This window comes from Dipodomys merriami, unplaced genomic scaffold (assembly GCF_024711535.1).
Source record: "Dipodomys merriami isolate MVZ:Mamm:240054 unplaced genomic scaffold, mDipMer1.0.p SCAF_16, whole genome shotgun sequence".
Classification (NCBI taxonomy): Eukaryota; Metazoa; Chordata; class Mammalia; order Rodentia; family Heteromyidae; genus Dipodomys; species Dipodomys merriami.
In genome coordinates, this window is record NW_027202937.1 from 6,798,262 (window position 1) to 6,818,788 (window position 20,527).

General features: G+C 41.3%; 1 protein-coding gene across 2 annotated transcripts in view; it reads right to left on the minus strand.

Moving 5' to 3' along the window:
• Positions 1-20,527, minus strand: part of Dnah8 (dynein axonemal heavy chain 8) — a 205,509-nt gene that overhangs the window by 169,934 nt on the left and 15,048 nt on the right. For both annotated transcript variants that reach the window (XM_070023840.1, XM_070023841.1), the window contains exons 7-16: positions 19,920-20,083; positions 18,011-18,187; positions 16,377-16,490; positions 11,112-11,219; positions 9,447-9,548; positions 7,767-7,913; positions 5,886-6,083; positions 3,866-3,942; positions 2,540-2,639; positions 1,102-1,221 (exon numbers count right to left, since the gene is read on the minus strand). In XM_070023840.1, coding sequence (XP_069879941.1) covers positions 1,102-1,221; positions 2,540-2,639; positions 3,866-3,942; positions 5,886-6,083; positions 7,767-7,913; positions 9,447-9,548; positions 11,112-11,219; positions 16,377-16,490; positions 18,011-18,187; positions 19,920-20,083 — 1,307 coding nt within the window. The remainder of the gene's footprint in view (positions 1-1,101; positions 1,222-2,539; positions 2,640-3,865; positions 3,943-5,885; positions 6,084-7,766; positions 7,914-9,446; positions 9,549-11,111; positions 11,220-16,376; positions 16,491-18,010; positions 18,188-19,919; positions 20,084-20,527) is intronic.

The following is a 20,527-nucleotide window of genomic DNA, read 5'->3' on the forward strand; positions in this document are numbered from 1 at the left end:
AATTCCCTTTTGCTGAAGATTGAAGGAATGAGGGAGCACTGGTGGCTCACGCCTGTAATCCTAGCTACGCAGGTAACTGAGATCTGAGGATTGCAGTTCAAAGTCAGCCCAGGCAGGAAAAGCTGTGAGACTCCTCTCTCCAACTAGCCCCCAGAAAACTGGAAGTGGCGCTGTGGTTCAAAGTAGTAGAGCACTAACCTTGGGCAAAAAAGCTCTGGGACAGCACCCAGACCCTGAATTCAAGCCCTACAACTGACAAAAACAAATTTTAAAACTTACAAAAATAAAAATACAAATACAAATGGAAGGGATGAAGTTTCAAAAAGAGGCCAGGGTGGTTTCTGATCTAAGGCCAGAATTTTAATTTTTAATATTCCCCATAAATGATGGCAGCTAAAGAGAAATAGCAGAAACATATTTAGTAATGTCCTTTAAACAAAGTTACTCGCAAGACTATCATTTGTAGCAATTCTGTTCTGTATGTAGATATAAGCATCAAACAAATCAACTCTATTTCAGCTACGTTGTCTCTTAAATAAGAACGAAACTAAAAACAAAACAAAAAAAAACCACAAAAGGACAAAAGGACAAAGTGGCAGCTCCACAAGTCAATGGATGTTTTTCAGAAGTGTAATCATCTCAAGAGTGCAGGGCATGCGTGCACTCTGCCATTCCCCATCCAGGGCTCAGTTCCTCATGTAAGCACACCCACAGTCTCTTACATTACATACACATCAGTGACCTATCAGTCCCCACGGAATGCAAGCTTCAGTGGCAGGCTAGCACTTTATTGTGTTTGCAAAGCAGTTGTATTTAAAAGCCTTTATCAAGTGCCTTGTGTTGTTAAAAGACATAGCAATATAAAACTCTCCAATGTAGAGATAACTGTAATTGAACTGGCTTATCAGCTGAACGGAAAAGCCCTGGCCTTGTCTCTCTCCAGTACGTTTATAAGCTAAATTTCCTTTGCTCGGTAGAAGCACTGATTCCAACTGCTTTGTTGAGCACAAGCAGGACAGGATACAATGCATTTGTAATGTAATCTTGCATCCCAACCACCAGAATTTGCATATTATAAATTTAATTAATGGTTTAGCTTACAAAAAAATAGTTGATGGGCTCATTTATCCGCCGATAGAGCTGTCTCACCCAGAGGATTTTTCCTGCTATAGGGGGCATATTGCGAGCAAGAGGGGGGTCTTCTTTTTGAGAATGATAAAGCTGTAATTAAAAATATGCTAATGTTTAAACTCAATACAATGGAAAAAAGAAAAAAAGCACAGCTATATTCACACCATTATTACATGTTATATATACAAGAGATACTTAATAAATATGTAAATATATTTCAGAGAAGATAACCCATAGATCAAAAACAGTATTTATAACATGTGATACTTAATCTTCTTTTAACCTTTGTTTCCTATTACATTTTCTTCTGCCCTTATCTCAAATCTTAAAGAGGTATTCAAAAGAAGAGCTTTGCAGTATCCACTGTAATTCTCTCCAGAACCAGTATGAAAAAAATGGTGAACCTAAATGCGCACCTGTATACACAAATGACTACTATGGCAAAAGAAGACAGTTGGGTTTCTCCCCACCCCACCCTACCCCGCCCTTCATTCCTGGGGCTTGAACTCTGGGCCTAGGTACTGTCCTATAGCTCTCCAGCTCAAGGCTAGCACTCTACCACTTGAACCACAGCACTACTTCTGGTTTTCTGGTATTAATTGAAGTTAAGAGTCTTATAGACTTTCCTGCCCGGGCTGGCTTTCAACTGAGATCCTCAGAGCTCAGCCTCCTGAGTAGCTAGGATTACAGGTGTGAGCCATGGTACTGGCTTAAGAAGATAGTTCTTATGAGCAAAGAAGTGTGGTGCTAGATGTCCAGCAGTATGCTGTCAGTTCCTTCCCACATTACTGAGGTGCCTCCCTGTCCTTCACATAAAAGAATGGTTCTGAAAACCTTGGCAGATACTTTTAAGAATTTTTTGGGCTGGGAATGTGGCTTAGTGGTAGAGTGCTTGCCTAGCATGCATGAAGTCCTGGGTTCAATTCCTCAGTACCACATAAACAGAAAAAGCCAGAAGTGGTGGTACAGTGCTAGTATTGAGCAAAAAGCTCGGGGACAATGCCCAGACCCTGAGTTCAAGGCCAGGACTGGCACTGGTAACTCACACCAGTAATCCCAGCTACTCAAGAGGCTGAGATTTTTGGATTGCAATTAAAAGCCAGCCCGAGTAGGAACGTCCATGACACTCTTATCTCTAATTAGCCAGCTAAAAGAAGTGAGTGAAAAAGCCAAGAGCTCCAAGGCCCTGACAAGTCCCAGTTTCTCTCTCTCTCTCTCTCTCTCTCTCTCTCTCTCTCTCTCTCTCTCTCTCTCTCTCTCTCTCTCTCTCTCTCTGTCTCTCTGTCTCTGTCTCTGTCTCTCTCTCTCTCTCTCTCTCTCTCTCTCACACACACACACACACACACACACACACGATTTTTCCCCCTTTGGTATTAATGTGTTATTCTACTTATAAATTGACAATTACCTTCTTAGTAGCTTCAAGTTCAGCCACATAATACTGAAGAATTCGCTCAATTGTACGATTGATTTCTAACTGCAGACAGGGAATGTTCAGCTTCTGAAATCTGAAAGGAATTCGTGATGAGTGATTAAAAAGGGAAATGAGAAATATACTAAGAATTACTGGAGTACTAAAGGCTTATTCATGCATTTGACAAACAGTTGTGCTAGGCCTCATGCATTATCCTGGGTTATACAATGATAAACAAGGCATGTTCCTGGCTCTCCTAGACCCTTCCATCACAGATGACAGTCAAGAGATTCAGGGACTGGGTTGGTGGTGGTGGCCAAACTCCTGACTGCAAAGGAGCAGGGACTACGGCAGACAACCACTTGCTATACAATGAAAAGATGGAAGGGTACTGGAAATGCATATAATGGGAAACTTAGCCAGTCTGAGGAGCTGAGTAATGAAGAAAGACTTTCCTGGAAAAGTGGCATTTAAATGAATACTAAAAGGATGTATGGGAAGTTGATATAGCAGAGATGGTGGGAAGCATACTGACTACCACTGCCAACATCCATGGTTCCAGAGTTACAAACATCTACAGTCACAATACCGACTGTCAGCCAAACATCACTTCCACTGCACACTAACTCATGTACAGGAAGTGTTGCCATAATGTTTTGGTAAGAGAAATGAATTGACAACAGCATATTATAGGTAAAGAAAGGAATAGAGGGGGGAGGAGAAAATATGGTACTTCTGTCAATCTCAAAATCATTTCATGTCTACTTTTAATCTTGTGATGGTCTGTCAAGGTAGAACAACTATACAGTATAGGGCAATGGCCAAGCCAGATCCAAAGACAGATCTGCTGGCTCTCAGAAAAGAAATTGGGTGCCAGTGGTTCGGAAGGCTGAGATCTGAGGATCACAGTTTGAAGCCAGCCTGGGCAAAAAGTCCCTGTGAGACTCCTATTTCCAATTAACCACTCAAAAACTAGTCGTAGAGCTGTGGCTCAAAGTCCTGTAGTAGACTGGTAGCCTTGAGCAAAAGAGCTCAGGGGAAACACCCAGCCCCTAAGTTCAAGCCACATGACCGACCAACAAAAAAAAAAGAAAGAAAGGAAGGCAGGAAGGAAGGAAGGAAGGAGGGAAAAGAGATTGATCCAAAAGGGCCTCTGACACAGGACTCCCCCATTTTGCCAGTCTATGTAGTAATCATTGAAAACAAACTAATATTTATAACTTTGACAGTTTATACAGGAAAGATTTCAAAAAAATTTGTATTTTTGGATAGAAAGTTATCCTACCTAGACAAGACCCTGCTTAGAAGCACTATACATACCTTTGAAGTAGCTGAAGAGCCTGCTGAGATGATAAGATTTTTCCAAAAGTAGTGTTCATAAATCCTTGTATTTGTAACTAAAATAAAACATTAATAACTTGAGTAATGTTCAATGTCAAGGAAGAGATTAGCTTTGTTGAACAAGGTAATGAGTTCCTTACAGAATCAAAATAGCCTCAAACAGACATACTACCTAAGGCTCAGCCAACATGGCAGAAACCAAGCCATGCATCACTACTGTGTACCTGACAGGTCACTACTTAGAAGTGAAATGTCTGAGCTGGGTGCCAGTGGCTTACACTTGTAATCCTAGCTACACAGGAGGCTGAGATCTGAGGATCACAGTTCAAAGCTAGCCCAGGCAGGAAAGTTCATGAGACTCTTATCTCCAATGAACCACCAGAAAACCAGAAGTGACGACATGGCTCAAGTGAGAGAGCACTTGCCTTGAGCTGAAGAGCTGAGGGACAGCGCCCAAGCCCAGAGTTCCAGACCCACGACTGACCAAAAAGAAAAAAAAGTGCAATGTCTGGATGTATAAAAATACATGCTGGGGGGCTGGGAAGGTGGCTCAGTGGTAGAGCACTTGCCTTGCATGCATGAGGCCCTGGGTTCGATTCCTCAGCACCACACAAGCAAAAAGAAAAAAGCCGGAAGTGGCGTTGTGGCTCAAGTGGTAGAGTGCTAGCCTTGAGCTAAAGAACTGAGGGACAGCGCCCAGGCCCAGAGTTTAGGCCCCATGACCAGACCCCCCCCCCAAATAAAAATAATAAAAATAAACAAAAATACATGCTGGATCTCAAAGACTTAATGCAAAAAAAGATAAATTAAAATATCTCAATAATGTTTTTGTTTGTGCCAGGTTTGAACACAGGACCTGTCCCTGAGCTTTTGTGCTCAGGGCTAACACTCTACCAGTTGAGCCACAGTTCCACTTCCAGCTTTTTGGTTAACTGGTTATAAGAACCTCTCAGATCTATCTGCCTGGGCTGGCTTTGAACCTTGAGCCTCAGATCTCAGCCTCCTAAGGAGCTAGGATTACAAGTATGAGCTACTGGCATCTGGCTACTTTTAAATTCAATAAATAAAGAAGGCATATAGAGATGCCATGCCAGCTCTGTGGGCCACAGCTGCAGGAGCTATCTGTTCACCCACAGCAAGCCCTGGTGGACCTTCTTCCTCTAGGGCCAGGAAGGGTCAGAAGCTAGTTACAATCAGGGGTCTGAACTGATGGAGGTAGTTAAACTCCAGAGTGCAAAGAAGCAGTCATTGAGGGAGAGCAACCACTTACTATACAGTAAGATGGAAGGAAACCTGCAGAAGGTGAGAGCTTTGTATCAGAAAACAAGTCAGTTGAAGCATCAACTCCGCCCACTGCCAGGCAGTTTATTGCCTTGGATCCTTAGATCATGGCAGTGAGGTCTGTGTCTCAACCAGACCCACCTGTGTGTCTCAAGTTGTTCTACCTCACATCAGTTAAACAAGATGTGATTTGTTTTATCAATATCCAAGCCATTTTACTTGGCCATCTATGTTCCCTAACTCTCTATTGAACCCCTGATTCCTTGGCACAACAAAAATCAAATACCATTTTTCTTTTGTTTGTATTTTGTGCTGGTCCTAAGGCTTGAACTCAGGGCTTGGGTGCTATCCCTGAGCTTTTTTGCTCAATGCTAGCACTTACCACCTTGAGCTAGAGCTCCACTTCTGGAGGTTAATTGGAGGTGAGAGTCTCACAGACTTTCTTGCCCAGGCTTTGAACAGTGATGCTCAGATCTCTGCCTCCTGAGTAGCCAGAATTACAGGCATGAGCCACCAGTGCTCAACAAGATGGAAAATATTTTGTGGGCTACTTTAAAAAATTATCTACACTGCAAATATATTCAATCAGTTTGTAACCAGACTTTAAAATAAGAAGTATGCAAACATTAATATATATGAACATTTGTCATTACAGTACTGGACAGTACTACTGGCCACTCATCAGCTTTCCTGAGTACAAGTTTATATAACTTCTTACCTCTAAACCACTGATTTTTGCCATAAATTCTAAGAAATCTGTGTCAAATTCTGTCCTTCGTGGATCCAGAATGTCATATTGCTTTTTCTTAACCCCTTGATAAATATTTTTGAATTTTATTGCCATAATATCTATGCCTTCTATTGTAGAATTATTCAAGGCTGAATATGTTTGTACAATTGTTATCATTTCTGTAATCTTGAAAAAAAAAAGAAAAATGTCATTTTAAAATATTAGGACCCTCCTTTAGAACTAGTTCTTAACAAACTCTTGAAGAATCATTGACCAAAAAAGCAAGCAATAGCCAGACACTGGTGGCTCATACCTGTAATTCTTGCTATTCGGGAGGCTGATATCTGAGAATCACGGTTCAAAGTCTGGGCAGGAAAGTTTGTGAGACTCTTACCTCCAATTAACCACCAGAAAACAAGAAGTGACGCTTTGGCTCAAGTGGTAGAGCACTTGCCTTGAACTGAAGAGCTAAGGGACAGTACCCAGGCCTAGAGTTCAAGCCCCATGACCAAAAAAAAAAAAAAAAAGCAAGCAATAGGGCCTAGAACCATATCAGCTTTTCAGCCCCAACCTCAACCCTATCTGTCCTTTGACTTTGCCATTTGCTTATTGGCACTTAGAATCTCAGCTTTCCTTCATAGAATCTGACTTTGCCCTTCTGACTCTCTCTTTAACTACTAAAGAATTCACAGGGTTAATCTAACAGGGGCCCATTCTGTGCCTTGCTCATTTGGGAAAGCCCATCCAGGCAGCTTAGTAACCATTGCTAGTGAACTATGGGAAAATCCTGACAATAATAAGGCAAGGTTATCAGCCCTACCAAAAATACATCTGCAAGATAGGTGGTCCCAGGGGATAACCCAGCAATCCGGTGAGGTCTCTGCACCTCTAGAGATTGCTGCATTTGTCTGCTTCAGAACTCTTGTGACTTTATTTTGAACTCTCAAGAGACAAAGCACAGTTCATGCATCCAGGCATTACTACCCCATCCCTCTAGCATCAATGGATTGTCTGGGACTCCAAATGTCTAGAGTTAGACATGCCACCAAAGAGCTTTACTGCCAACAGACAATTAAGATCCAGCTCTAAAACTCTACCATGATCAAAGTACATCCACTTGTAAATTGGTAAGGTTTCTAGTTCCTGGGGAGGCAGGGGGGATTAGAACCCAGCTCAAAGTAATGCTCTTGTGAAACATAAACATCTTTGTGGAATGGGCTCTGACCAATGAGCCTATTTATGAATTTGAACCATAACAGTATCTTTCTAATTAAAAATATATCCCTTCTTCATATGTCAGTTTCTTAGGCAAGGCACTAAAAGCAAAAGTAACAAGCAGATTGTGGTGGTGTATTCCTATAATTCTCAGGTAGCTCGGTCAGAAGGATCAGGAGTTCAAGGCCACCATCAGACACATAGCAATTTCCAGGCTAGTAATTTACAGAGTAAGACCCTGTCTACTAAAAACAAAATAAAACAAAGCCAAAGAGCACACCATACACACTGGTCCAGAAGCACAGACACCAGCCTCCACACATGCCCACAGCTCCTGGGTCTGTCCGTTACCATAGCACTTCATCTCAGCCTAATGCAGTGGTCAAGAGCAGAAGCTTGTACGTTCCAGACCCAGAGACAGAAGCAGAACTGACATCCCGAGAGATGGGGAAGTTTGCCATAGCTAGGAGAAGGCAAAAACTAGGGATAGAAAAGTCAATCGCAATAAGTGCAGGAATCTGTGAGCCATTTAATAATATGAGTTGGATCAATACTGAAAGGAGAACGCCCCAGTGGTAATTCTCAAAGGTACTACAGAAAGCCTGAAATAATCAAAATAGTATGATTTGAGGGCAGGGTATGTGGAATACTTACTTTCTCTAATCTTTTACAAAAAGCTTCAAATTTTCCAAAAATATACATTTCTGAAACCTCAAAAGATTTTTCCCCTGAGGACTCTAAAATCTGTTTCCTTGTTTTGTGGAAAGATGCCTGATATTCCTTGAATAAAAAAATGCAATCCTAGTAGAGGATGAAAAGAAGAGGAGAGGGCAATGAGACATTTGCTCTGGAGTCAGGAAGTCACAAATCCCATCCTGCCATAGAACTGATCACATCAGCCCCTCACACAGGGGCTGTTGCTGCTAATAAAATTCAAGTTGTCTGCCTACATAGTTAAGGTCTATGCAAATCAACACAGCTTTATATAGAGAGATATATATCTTATATATCTTATATTTTATATATATATTCTATTTTCACCTCTTGCTCCTTATTGCCCATAAAATTGCACTCAGCAAAGTTGCCTTTCCCATCTGACATGTTCCTTCTATTGTTTCTTGCAGTCCTTTTGTTGTTGCTACTGCTGGTCTGTTAGGCACTGCTCTGTAGCTTTCCCGTGTGTGTGTGTGTGTGTGTGTGTGTGTGTGTGTGTGTGTGTGTCTGTGTGTGTGTGTGTGTCTGTGTGTGTGTCTGTGTGTGTGTGTGTGTCTGTGTGTGTGTCTGTGTGTGTGTGTGTGTTTATGCTGTATACATTTTCAAAGCTTGTTCCAAAAGCTTCTGTTCTATCATCAAAAAGGTGAAATCTATTCACCAGCTTCCACAGCATCCTGAGGGTGTTGTATTATCAACTCGAGGTGCTACTCCAGATTCTTTTTAAAATTATTGACAGTCTTCTTGACAGCTTTCTGATGAGGACTCACTTCTCAAAGGTTCTTTTTCTTTGTCAGTAAATTCTCTCGACTCCAGGAGGATGGATGTTCATATAATTGGCAATAACTTTCCATCCTGAATGCCTGCCAGGAGGAAGGGGCTCCCAGCTGGAGTCACTTCACACGGATCCTCTTCTGACCAATTCTCACTGCCAGACCTATGATTGATTTCTCCACCCTCTTACATGCTTTTCAACGCAAGCCTCAAGTTCCACTTTCTCCTGGCTCATTTACTTCTGGGCTTTTTTTTTTTTTTTTGCCTCACTCCTAATGTTTCCTCAGATGAGGGAAGTGTAAGCCTCTCAAAATGTTCCCATTCTGTGCATCTTTTTTTTTTTGTCGGTGGTGGGGCCTGAACTCTGGGCCTGGGCGCTGTCCCTCAGCTCTTCAGCTCAAGGCTAGCACTTTATCACTTAAGCCACAGTGCCACTTGCAGCTTTTTCTGCTTATATGGTGCTGAGGAATCAAACCCAGGGTCTTGTGCATGTAAGACAAACACTCTACCACTGAGTCACCTTCCCAGCCTCTGTGCATCGTATTTTAACCTGGTCCTCCTCTCAAGGCCAGTGAGATTTAGAAATGACGTGTGTGTGTGTGTGTGTGTGTGTGTGTGTGTGTGTGTGTGTGTGTGTGTGTGTGTGTGTGTGTGTGTGTGTGTGTGTGTGTGTGTGTGTGTGTGTGTGTGTGTGTGTGTGTGTGTGTGTGTGTGTGTGTGTGTGTGTGTGTGTGTATTCTCATGCTAGTCTGTATGTGATTCTCACAGAGTTAAATGTTTTCTGTATAAACAAAGTAAATAACAGTAAGCTGTAAGGATTTACTGTGAAAATAAACTACTTTTACCAACCTGAATTTTCTTCAGTACTATTGGAGTTTCCTGATCCCATACATGATTTATTCCTCCATCTGTAATGTATGCTTTACATGCCGTCACCATTTGATTCGTTACCTAAAATACATGTAGATAAATGCTATAAAAAAATCTGTGCACAAACTTACATATATGATTAAGTACTCAACTTATAGAGTGAATAGAATCATGGAATTTAAAAAAGAGGGGGTGGGGAATACAAATTTCAATATAAAGAAAACCCAATCCCATGCAAAGATCAGGAGGACTGTGATTCAAGATCATCCAAGCAAAAAGTTAGTAAAACCCAACCTTAATCAATAAGCCGACATGGTAGGTGCTAGCTGTGAGGGAGCATATAGTCTGAAACAAGCACCAGCAAAAGAGAGAGAAAGAGAGAGAGAGAGGGGGGGGAGAGGGAGAGAGAGAGAGAGAGAGAGAAAGAGGAGAGAGAGAGAGGAGAGAGAGAGAGAGAGAGAGAGAGAGAGAGAGAGAGAGAGAGAGAGAGAGAGAGAGAGAGAATGATGAGGGCTGGGTGCCGGTGGCTGGTGCCTACAACCCTAGCTATTCTGGGCAGAAAAGTCCCATAAGACTCTTATCTGCAATAAACTACTCAGGAAAAGTCAGAATTGGCCCTGTGGCTTAAATGGTAGAGCCTTGAGCAAAAGCAGCTCAAGGATAGTACCCAGGCCCTGAGTTCAAGCCCCAGTACTGGGGGGAAAAAATAATAATGATAATAAAACCAAATGAACAGAAGCTTCCAGCAGGGTGCTGATAGCTCATACTTATAATCTTAGTTACTCAGGAGACTAAGAACTGAGGATCACAGTTCAAAGTCAGCCTAGTCAAACAAATCTGAGACTTATATCCAGTTAACCAGCAAAAAGCTGAAAGTGGAGATATGGTTCAAGTAGTAGAGTTTAGTCTTGAGTGAAAAAGCTAAAGTGCTGAGGCCCTGAGTTCAAGCCCCAATACCCCCCACACACACACACACAAAAGGGAAGCTGGTGCCAGTGGCTCACACCTGTAATCCTAGCTACTCAGGTGGCTGAGATCTAAGGATTGAGCTTCAAAGCCAGCCCAGGCAAGAAAGTCCATGAGACTCTTATCTCCAATAAACCACTCAAAAAACTGGAACAGGTGCCGTGGCTCAAGTGGTAGAATGCTAGCCTTGAGCTGAAGAGTTGAGGGACAGCATTCAGGCCCTGAGTTCAAGTCCCATGACCAACAAAAAAAAAAAAAAAGAAGGAAGGAAGGAAGGAAGGAAGGAGGAGAGGAAGAGATAAAGACACTTAAAGGGGAGGTCAGGAAGTTCCCTCGTGTACCTTCTCTGAAAAAATAAGCTCAAGCATTTTTTTTCAGCAAAAAAATAAGGAATCAAAGAAGAAAGATGTAGGGAAAAATCACAAGACAAGGGGGATCAAAGAAACTTACAATACTTTTATTTTGGTCAGAATTTGTCTGATTCATTATTGGAAAAAAAAAGTTAAATGAAACTAAGAATGTTCTCAGGTGGGTGTGGCAGCTCACACCTTTTATCCTGGAAGCCAGATACTTGAGAGTTCAGGTCTATCTAGGCTACACAGTGACACCCTGCGTACAAAAAAAGGAGGAGGGAGGGAGGGAGGGGGAAAGGAAAAAGAAATGAGAGAAGAAACTCACCTTGATAAACAAAGAAGTCATTCTCTCTGAGGTGTTGTAATACCGTGACACACTGTGAATCATTCTGATGGCATTAATCAGGTTTTGTATTCCGTGGGCCATGGAAACCTAAAATTGAAATATATTAAGTGAATTTATCCTAGGTATATCAATTAACAGTCACTGCCTGCAACAGCCAGAACTCTAAATATACATAACATAGAATAACATTTTCATCATTACATCAAATGCATATGATATTCTAAACTGGATCCTGGAGAGGAGGCTGGGGGAAGAGGACATTAGTAGGAGGTGTGGCTCAAGGAATAGAGTACCTGAGGCCCTGAGTTCAAATTTCACTACCACCAAAAAAGGATAGAAGGGCATTAGTTATATCAACTGTGCTAAGCTAATGTAAGGTGTTCCCAGGAAAAGCTGGAGAAAGAGATCATCTTTTTTTTTTTTTTTCAGACTTGTTTGAGTAGTTTGAGATCATCTTATTGTTATAATCTTTCTGTAAATTTGAACTTAAAAGTTTATTTAATAATAACATTTTCAGTTAGGGATGTAGCTCACTCGTAGAGTGTTTGCCCAGCATACATGAGGACCTGGGTTTGAACCACAGGTCTGCAATAGATAGATAGATAGATAGATAGATAGATAGATAGTTAGAATTAGCAGAGGAAGGGTAGCCAAGGGTAGAACACCAACTTAGTATGTACAATGGTTGATCTTCAGCACTGCAGAAAAAAAAAAAGACATTCACAGGTGAAAGTGACTTTAAAGATGAGGGAGGAGCCGGGCGCCGGCGGCTCACGCCTGTAATCCTAGCTACTCAGGAGGCTGAGATCTGAGGATCACGGTTCAAAGCCAGCCCAGGCAGGAAAGTCTGTGAGACTCTTATCTCCAATAAACCACTAGAAAACCGGAAGTGGCACTGTGGCTCAAGTGGTAGAGTGCTCGCCTTGAGCTGAAGAGCTGAGGGACAGCGCCCAGGCCCAGAGTTCAAGCCCACGACCGACAAAAAAAAAAAAAAAAAAGATGAGGGATGAAGTGACTTATTTAAACAGAGTGACTTATTAAAACAGAGATAAGAGTAGAAGTCCAGGGGCTGGGAAGGTGGCTCAGTGGTAGAGCGCTTGCCTTGCATGCATGAGGCCCTGGGTTCAATTCCTCAGCACCACATAAGCAGAAAAAAAAAAAGCCAGAAGTGGTGCTGTGGCTCAAGTGGTAGTGTGCTAGCCTTGAGCTGAAGAGCTGAGGGACAGCGCCCAGGCCCACAGTTCAGGCCCCATAACAGGCAAAAAAAAAAAAAGGAAGTTGTGTAGCTGGCCACAGACTGCATTCTCTCATGTTCAGATAACGATAAAATAAAACCACCACTGGGGAAAAAGGCAGAGCAAAACTTGCTTGTCTTGGTCCTACTGTCTGGGGGTGGGAGAAGGGGTGGGGAGACAAATTCCCTTGAGAATTTGTACTACAAACTGGTATTTAGTTGACATCAAAATTCACAGTAATAGTACTCAAAGCAAAACAAACAAACAAAAAACCCCATCTTCCCAAAGAGAACTAATTATTTAAACTGTCATCAAGCTCCACCCACAAAGATTCATAATACTTGGCTCTCTGCAAAGGGCATCCTGAGATGTTAAAATATGCATTAAGTATTATCTCATTGTGCAAATGAGAACACAAGAGACATATGGAGCAAAACACCTTGCTCAAGGTCCCATCCCCAAGTTATGAGACCAGGCTCCCTATCCAAATGCAAATCACCATGGAAGAACAGAGAAGGATTACCTTCCTTTTTACTTACTAGGTTAAGATCAAAGGTACAAAAAGACCTTTTAATGGTGATGAAATAAATAAAGCCAAGAAAAAAACTGATTAATATATGTGCTAGGTGTGAAATATAACTACAAAATAACTAAGTCAATTTTATGTGATTTATGAAAATCAACACTATTCCATGAGAATTAACCTTGTATGTCAGACTCCATATTCTATATGTAGGTAAAAAAAAATCCTACTTAGCACCAGATTCTGATGCTTTACACCTGTAATCCTTGCTACTCAGGAGGCTGAAATAAAAGGATCACAGTTCCTAGCCAGCTTGGGCAGAAAAATCTGTGAGGCGCATATTTCCAATTAACCAGCAAAAAGCCAGAAGTGAAGTTGTGGTTCAAGTAGCTAAAAACCAGTCTTGAGCCAAGTGAGAATGTGAGTTCATACTCCAGTACCAGAACAACAATAAAAATCTTACCCTTGCTAAACCAAACCTACAAAGCACTATAAAGCAATAAAGAGACCTCTGTGGTGACATAAATCAAGTCTTTCATCCAAATTTTAACCATCATTTATAACAGCTCCTTGAGTTCACAGGACTTACCTATTCATATAGAGTGCTTGGATGTTTATATGTGAAATACGTAACAGTAAATCTCTCTAAAGTACAATGAAGAAGAGCATACACAAGATTTATGAACTAAAAATCCAAACATGAATCTTTTGTATTCTTCCACCCATGAGACAGTAATAAGCTAAGCAGTAACTGCTGGTTACATTTAATGATAATAAAGTAAACAAGAGTTTCTGAGCCACAGAAGCAGTGGGTATATGCGTAAGAGCAGTTACATGGCTCTCTGCAATTGGTACTTTCGTCCTTCCAAAGGTAATGCATAAAAGCTTCCTCTACCACAGGCTAAGAAAGGCTCAACAGCAGCAAAATAAGAAGAAAGCACTTTCCTACCTAGATCAGTTGAACAGAAGTTTCTGTTTAAAATTACTAGACTAAAACAAAACACCAGAAGTAAATGAGTTTTAAATGATATGAATTGAAGCACATCTTTTGAATAAAGTAGTTGAAATCAGTAGAGTTTAATATCCACAGTTCTGCCAACAATAAAAGACACTGTATTTTTCTTCCAAGTTTAGTTTTTACAATGAGAAGCATTAAATATATAGAAATGTACAGTGTATAATGACCACCCATACCCATCACTGGACTTGATAAATGCTAACATTTTGCAATATTCATATACCCATTTTTTTACAGCAAGAGCTACTTGCAGATATTCCTAGATATTTTATAATTATACCTTCCACTCCCATGAGTTAACCTCAAATGCTTTATGACATCTACTAATTCTCATTTTTCTCTGACATAAATTTTAATTGCTCCTCTTATAAAGTCAGGGGATCAAGCCCCTGAGTGAATCAAGCAATGGCCCTATTTCTCTAGCATTACACAATTCAGTTTTCTTTACTCATGCTTATATATGCAGAAAGACCCAAGAAGTGACAGCTCTGTTATTACATAAACTAATTGTAAAAGGGCTCCCTACAGAACTCTAGTTGCTGGTGCTATAGATAGAAATGAGCAGGAATGGAGTCTGACAAAGTCATAATTCCTTGCAAACAACACACAAATAGTCCTAGTTTTAAATAAAGCCCACCATCTGCACAGAATCTGCCTCTGACCAGTCTTCTGATGCCCTCTCATAGTGTTCCCTAATAGACGATGGATTCCCATGTGAGAGTAGGAACTGCATCTGCCCAGAGCGCTCAACCCACATTCTTCCCTCTTCCCATATCAAACTTCTTGGCAATCAATGCCCTCTAAGATAGAGGGACCGACTCCTGGAACTCCTTCCCCTGCAGACCTAAGTGACCGAGGTCATAGCCTCTTCTCCTCTCCCTGCCTCTAGTATGAGCCAGCATTACCCAAGGAGGTTGGACAACCAAACCATATGGCCAGCACTGCCACCTGAGTGAAAGATGTGACCATCTCTTCAAAAATCACAAGAGATCAGCTGTGGCTCATACCTGTCATCCTCGCTACTCAGGAGGCTGAGATCTGAGGATTGAGATTCGAAGCCAGCCTGGGCAGGAAAGTCTGTGAGACTCTTATCTACAATTAACCACCAGAACACCGAAGTGGCACTGTGGCTCAAGTGGTAGAGCACTCGCCTTGAGCTGAAGAGTTGAGGGACAGCACTCAGGCCTAGAGTTCAAGCCCCATGACCAACAAAAACAAAACAAAACAAAACAAAAAAACACAAAGAGATGCTGGGCCAGAATAGATGTCCAGCACCAGGAGGTATAGGCTTATGATCCTCACATCTAAGGAGGCAGAGAGCTGAGGATCTCTGTCTGAAATCAGGCCAGGCAGATAAATCCAGGAGACTCCTTATTTTCAATTAACCATCAAAAAGCTGCAAGTAGAGGTTTGGCTCAAGCGGCCAGGTGCAGCCTTGAGTGAAAAAGCCAAGTAAGAGCACTAGGCCCTAGTTCAAGCCCTAGTACTTCCTCACATATACCACCTTCCCTTCTTGCCAAACACACATATAATACAAAGACAGCAACTTCCAACTAGCCTGCTCTGACTCCTACCTGGGTTCCCTCCCCTGGGTTAAGCCAGTCCTTGTATGGAAAGGCCCATGTAAGTGAGCTTAGAGGTGGACCCTGCCAGCCAGCTTTCCCTTACAAAGATACCACAGTAGCCCCAGTTCACAACATGTTGCAACTACATGTGAAACTTCAGAGCAGAAGCACTAAGCCATTCAGCACTTGGACTCCTGACCCAACAAAAGCTGTGACATAATAAATGCTCATCATTTTAAGTTACTCAGTCCCAGGGTAATTTGTTATATAGTAATGGATAATATGCTCATCTTATTTAATTCACAAATAAAAGTCATGCTTACAGTAATGCCAAATATTTAAACTGGGTTAACATATTAAATGCACTTCTTAATTCATTATAAATACATGAAAGGAAAACATATTATTTAAATAAATGTTGACATATTATTTAAATAAAAGTGCTTTTCACTTGTATATGTATATATGCAGACATTTACATGTATATTCGTATATATATTTCTTTATTTTTAACTGCATTAGTTATATAATTTACTGTAATTATTTGTAATTTCAAAATTAAGTACACAAGTTAATTTTTAAAACTATTCTTTTAAAAATCTACTTATAAGCCGACCGCAGGTGGTTCATGCCTGTAATCCTAGCTACTCAGGAGGCTGAGATCTGAGGATCATGGTTCAAAGACAGCCCAGACAGGAAAGTCTGTGAGACTCTGACCACTAAAAAGCCTGAACTGGCGCTGTAGCTCAAGTGGTAAAGCGCTAGCCTTGAGCTGAAGAGCTGAGGGCCAGTTCCCAGGCCCAGAGTTCAAGCCCCACAACCGACAAAAAAAAAAAAAAAAAAAAAAAAAAACTACTTACAAAGGAACATAAATAAATTAAATTTAAATTAAAGTGCACTTACCAGATCATAGTTATAGAGAGGTTGGCAGACTTTTTCCAAAGTGTACAAATATCTAACATTATCTTTTGATTCATTTGCTGTATCTGTGATTCTGGCATCCAGATCACGCCAGTTCTAAGGAGAAATGGCAGAATTCCATTGCAAATCCACTAAGTCAGTGTGTTACAGTTTACTGAGTTTACCCAGTTTACTGTCTTCCTGAATCAAATATATATTGAAATTGTAGACGTCTAAGAGTTATTAACATATCTTTTTATAGTTTTTAAATGTTATTATAAACATCTTCAATGATTTACTAAAACTCAAGGGTCACTCCTTTTGCAATTAATATCCTATTTGTAGCCTTGAAATAGACTGGCTTTCATCTAAAGTGACCTTTCCAAGGCCAAGTATTGGTGGCTGCGATCTGAAGATCCTGGGTTCCGAGCCAGCTTCAGCAGACACATCTGAAAGAGTCTTATCTGCAATTAGCCAGCAAAACACCATGAAGTGGAGGTTTGACTCAAGTGGTAGAGCACTGACCTTGAGAGAAAAAGCTAAAAAAAAGAGCACAGGGGCCCTGAGTTCAAGCACAAAAAATTAAAATTCAAGTAAAATAAAGTGACTTTTCTGGGTTAGTTCTTTGATACTATATGGCTCTAGGTCTTCAAGAATGGGCCAAGATATCAATGCAGAACTTCACTGTAAAAATAAACCTTTAATATGAAGCGACTCCAATCTGAAATCAAAATTTCCTTGCAAGTGATCATCAAATATTCTCTGCTCGACTAAGTGCAATTATGAGAAAGGTCTTCTTTATTCTGAGAAGAAATCTACTATGGTTTGAATGTGGTTTTGTCACCATGCTGAGCCTGCATTCCTCAGGACCACAATGTGGAGGTGCTGGGGTCTGTGGGAGATGATTTTCAGCTCTCGTGGGGATGTTTAAAGTGTGTCTGGCACACATGCGCTGCTCCCACTCTTCCCCATGCTCCCACCATGATGTCATTGTCAAACAGGCCACACAAGGCTGAATAAAGAGTCACCTGATCTTAGACTTATAGCCTCCAAACTGGGAGCTACAAAAACCTCTTTGCTTCATAAGTCACCTAAAAGCTGTTATTCTGTTAGAGCAATGCAAAATGGACTAGAAAAAAGATTTTTGTCCTCTTGTTGTCTCCACTCACTAGTACAGTTCTGCCTAATGCAACATCAGAGAATGTACAGCACCCCTTCAAACATTTGAAGACATTTACCTTATTATCCACCAAGTCTTAGACAAAAACAAATTTGAGTCTGGCCTGATAGCTTGCTTCCTCTCTTACTAGCACTGTGACCTTGAACAAGAAACTTAGTCTTTGGGGGGTCCATGAACTAAATAAGGATGGTAACAAATAGCACCATCAGACAGAATTGGTACAGGGATCAGATAAGATGTTACAGGTAAGGTATTTAGCATGGTGGTTCACACATGGTCACACATGGTAGCTGTTAACTACTATTATCATTATTGCTACTAAATTTTACATGAAAAACAAAAGTTAATCACAACTCACTGGTAAACTACTGATTTCAACAATCTATGCCGTGTTTCAAAATGCCTAGAAGAGTCCTGTAGAATATGCCAAGCTTTAAAATTAAGTAAGGCCTTTTACCTTCAACAGTTTGGAATGCGCAACGTTGAGGACATTAATAACAGCCTTACAGCTTGGTCCTTTGATCTGCTCGATGATGAAGTTGAACTTGGCTGACATCCGCTTCCAATGTTCTAGCTCAGTGAGGGGACCGGAATCATCAGCTTCTTTTCTCATCTGTTCGCTCTCAATAAGTACCTGCAATTAAAAATAACAACAGGGCTTGGAAGGTGGCTCAGTGGTAGAGCGCTTGCCTTGCATGCATGAGGCCCTGGGTTTGAGTCCTCAGCACCACATAAGTAGAAAAAGCTGGAAGTGGCGCTGTGGCCCAATTGGTAGAACGTTAGCCTTGAGCTGCCCAGGCCCAGAGTTCAGGTCCCATGACCGACAAAACAAAAACAACAACAACAACAACATAGATCTCAGTAAGTACCTGCAAAGAAAGCATCATTGATTATGGAAATGGCACATTCTTTTCTTTTCTTTCTTTTTTTTTTTTTTGGTTGGTCATGGGGCTTGAACTCTGGGCTTGGGCGCTGTCCTTTTGCTCTTCAGCTTAAGGCGAGCGTTCTATCACTTGAGCCACAGCACTACTTCTGGTTTTCTAGTGGTTTATTGGAGATAAGAGTCTCACAGATGCCAGGCACTGGTGGCTCACGCCTGTTATCCTAGCTACTTAGGAGGCTGAGATCTGAGGATCACAGTTCAAAGCCAGCCCAGGCAGGAAAGTCTGTGAGACTCACGGACTTCCCTGCCCAAGGCTAGCCTCAGATCTCAGCCTCCTGAGTAGCTAGGATTACAGATGTGAGCCACCAGCGCCTGGTTTGGCATATTCTTATTTGTTAAAAATCTCACAGCATATTCTCAAAAGAGACTACAAAGTGGAATCATATTCTACACTGAATAATGTTTAAAAACTCTCTGACTAAAAAGGAGCAATAGAGATTTTTCAAATGACAGGTATCTCCATGAAACTCACAACAAATATTATACTTACGGGTAAAATGTTAGAAAATACCACTGGAGCCACACCAGTCACACTCAAGCAGAAATCATTGCTTTTGTGGCTGAGAAGACAGCTTAGTGGTAGAGTGCTTGGCTAGCATGCATGAAGCCTGGTTCCATTCCTCCGTACCACAGAAAAAGCAGGAAGTGGTGTTGTGGCTCACATGGTAGAATGCTAGTCTTAAGCAAAAAGAAGCTTAGGGACAGGGTCAGACCCTGAGTTCAAGCCTCAGGACTGGCCCCCCAAAAAAAGGAAAAAAAAAAAAGAAATCATTGCTTTTTTGTTGTTGTTCTTTGCTGGTTCTGGGTCTTGAATCGAAGGCTGCTTGAACTCAGGGCTTCATGCTCTTGCTTGGCTTCTTTGCTCAAGGCTGGCACTCTACCACTTAAGCCACAGCTCCCCTTCTAGCTTTTGGTGGCTAATTGCAGCTAAGTTTCACAGACCTTTCAGCCTTGGGTGGACTTCCAACAACAATTCTCAGATCTCAGCCTCCTGAATAGCAAGGATTACAAGCATAATAAGCCACTGACATCTGGCTTTTTATAATTGATCTTAAGTGATGCATAAAAAACAACAATCTTGGGCTGGGAAGGTAGCTCAGTGGTAGAGTGCAAACCTTGCATGCATGAGGCCCTGGGTTCGATTCCTCAGCACCACATAAGCAGAAAAAAAAAGCTGGAAGTGGCGCTGCGGGTCAAGTGGTAGAGCGCTAGCCTTGAGCTGAAGAGCTGAGGGACAACGCCCAGGCCCAGAGTTCAAGCCCCACGACCGGACCCAAAAACAAAAACAAAAAATAAAATAAAATAAAACAGTTTCTAGCAGAGAATCAAAGATTCTCCTTCCCTTGACTTTTAGGGTCTAACTAAGATGGCTGAATACACATGAGAACTAGGATTCGAGGTGAAGAGATCTGAGTGGTCGCACCTGTTCAATCTGCTTGTACCACACCATCAATACCTCCTCCAGCTGGTGAACAGTTTCTGAATTGCTTGCTGCACTTGTCACTTCTTTAAAGGTGAGCAGTCTAGAAAAATCAATATTGTCTATCTTCTTTAACATCACAGTTCCCTCGATACTTATTCTAGCACCTTAAAGGGGAAAAATAATATGAAAACGAGAATTTTTTCATGTCAGTGTGTTGACTGTCAATACATGCTTCTAAGTCATAATCACTGAAACAAACATCCAAGACCTAATGCTGTACAGAAATAAGATTCTACATTGGTCATTAGAGTGTGACTCAATTTACTAATAAAATTGTGTGTTTTTTATAATATTGGCTGATTAGACGTTTAAAGGTTTTATATTTTTAAATATGGCTACGCAAATTTTTAATTAAGGATATAGGAAGAAGACTGACAGAGTGGCTCAGTGATAGAATGCCTGCCTAGCAAGCATGAGGCCCTGAGTTCAAATTCCAGTGCACCAACACACACACACACACACACACACACACACACACACACACACACACACACACACACACACACACCCCACACACACACACATAAATGAAGAGAGCCATCCTTTCA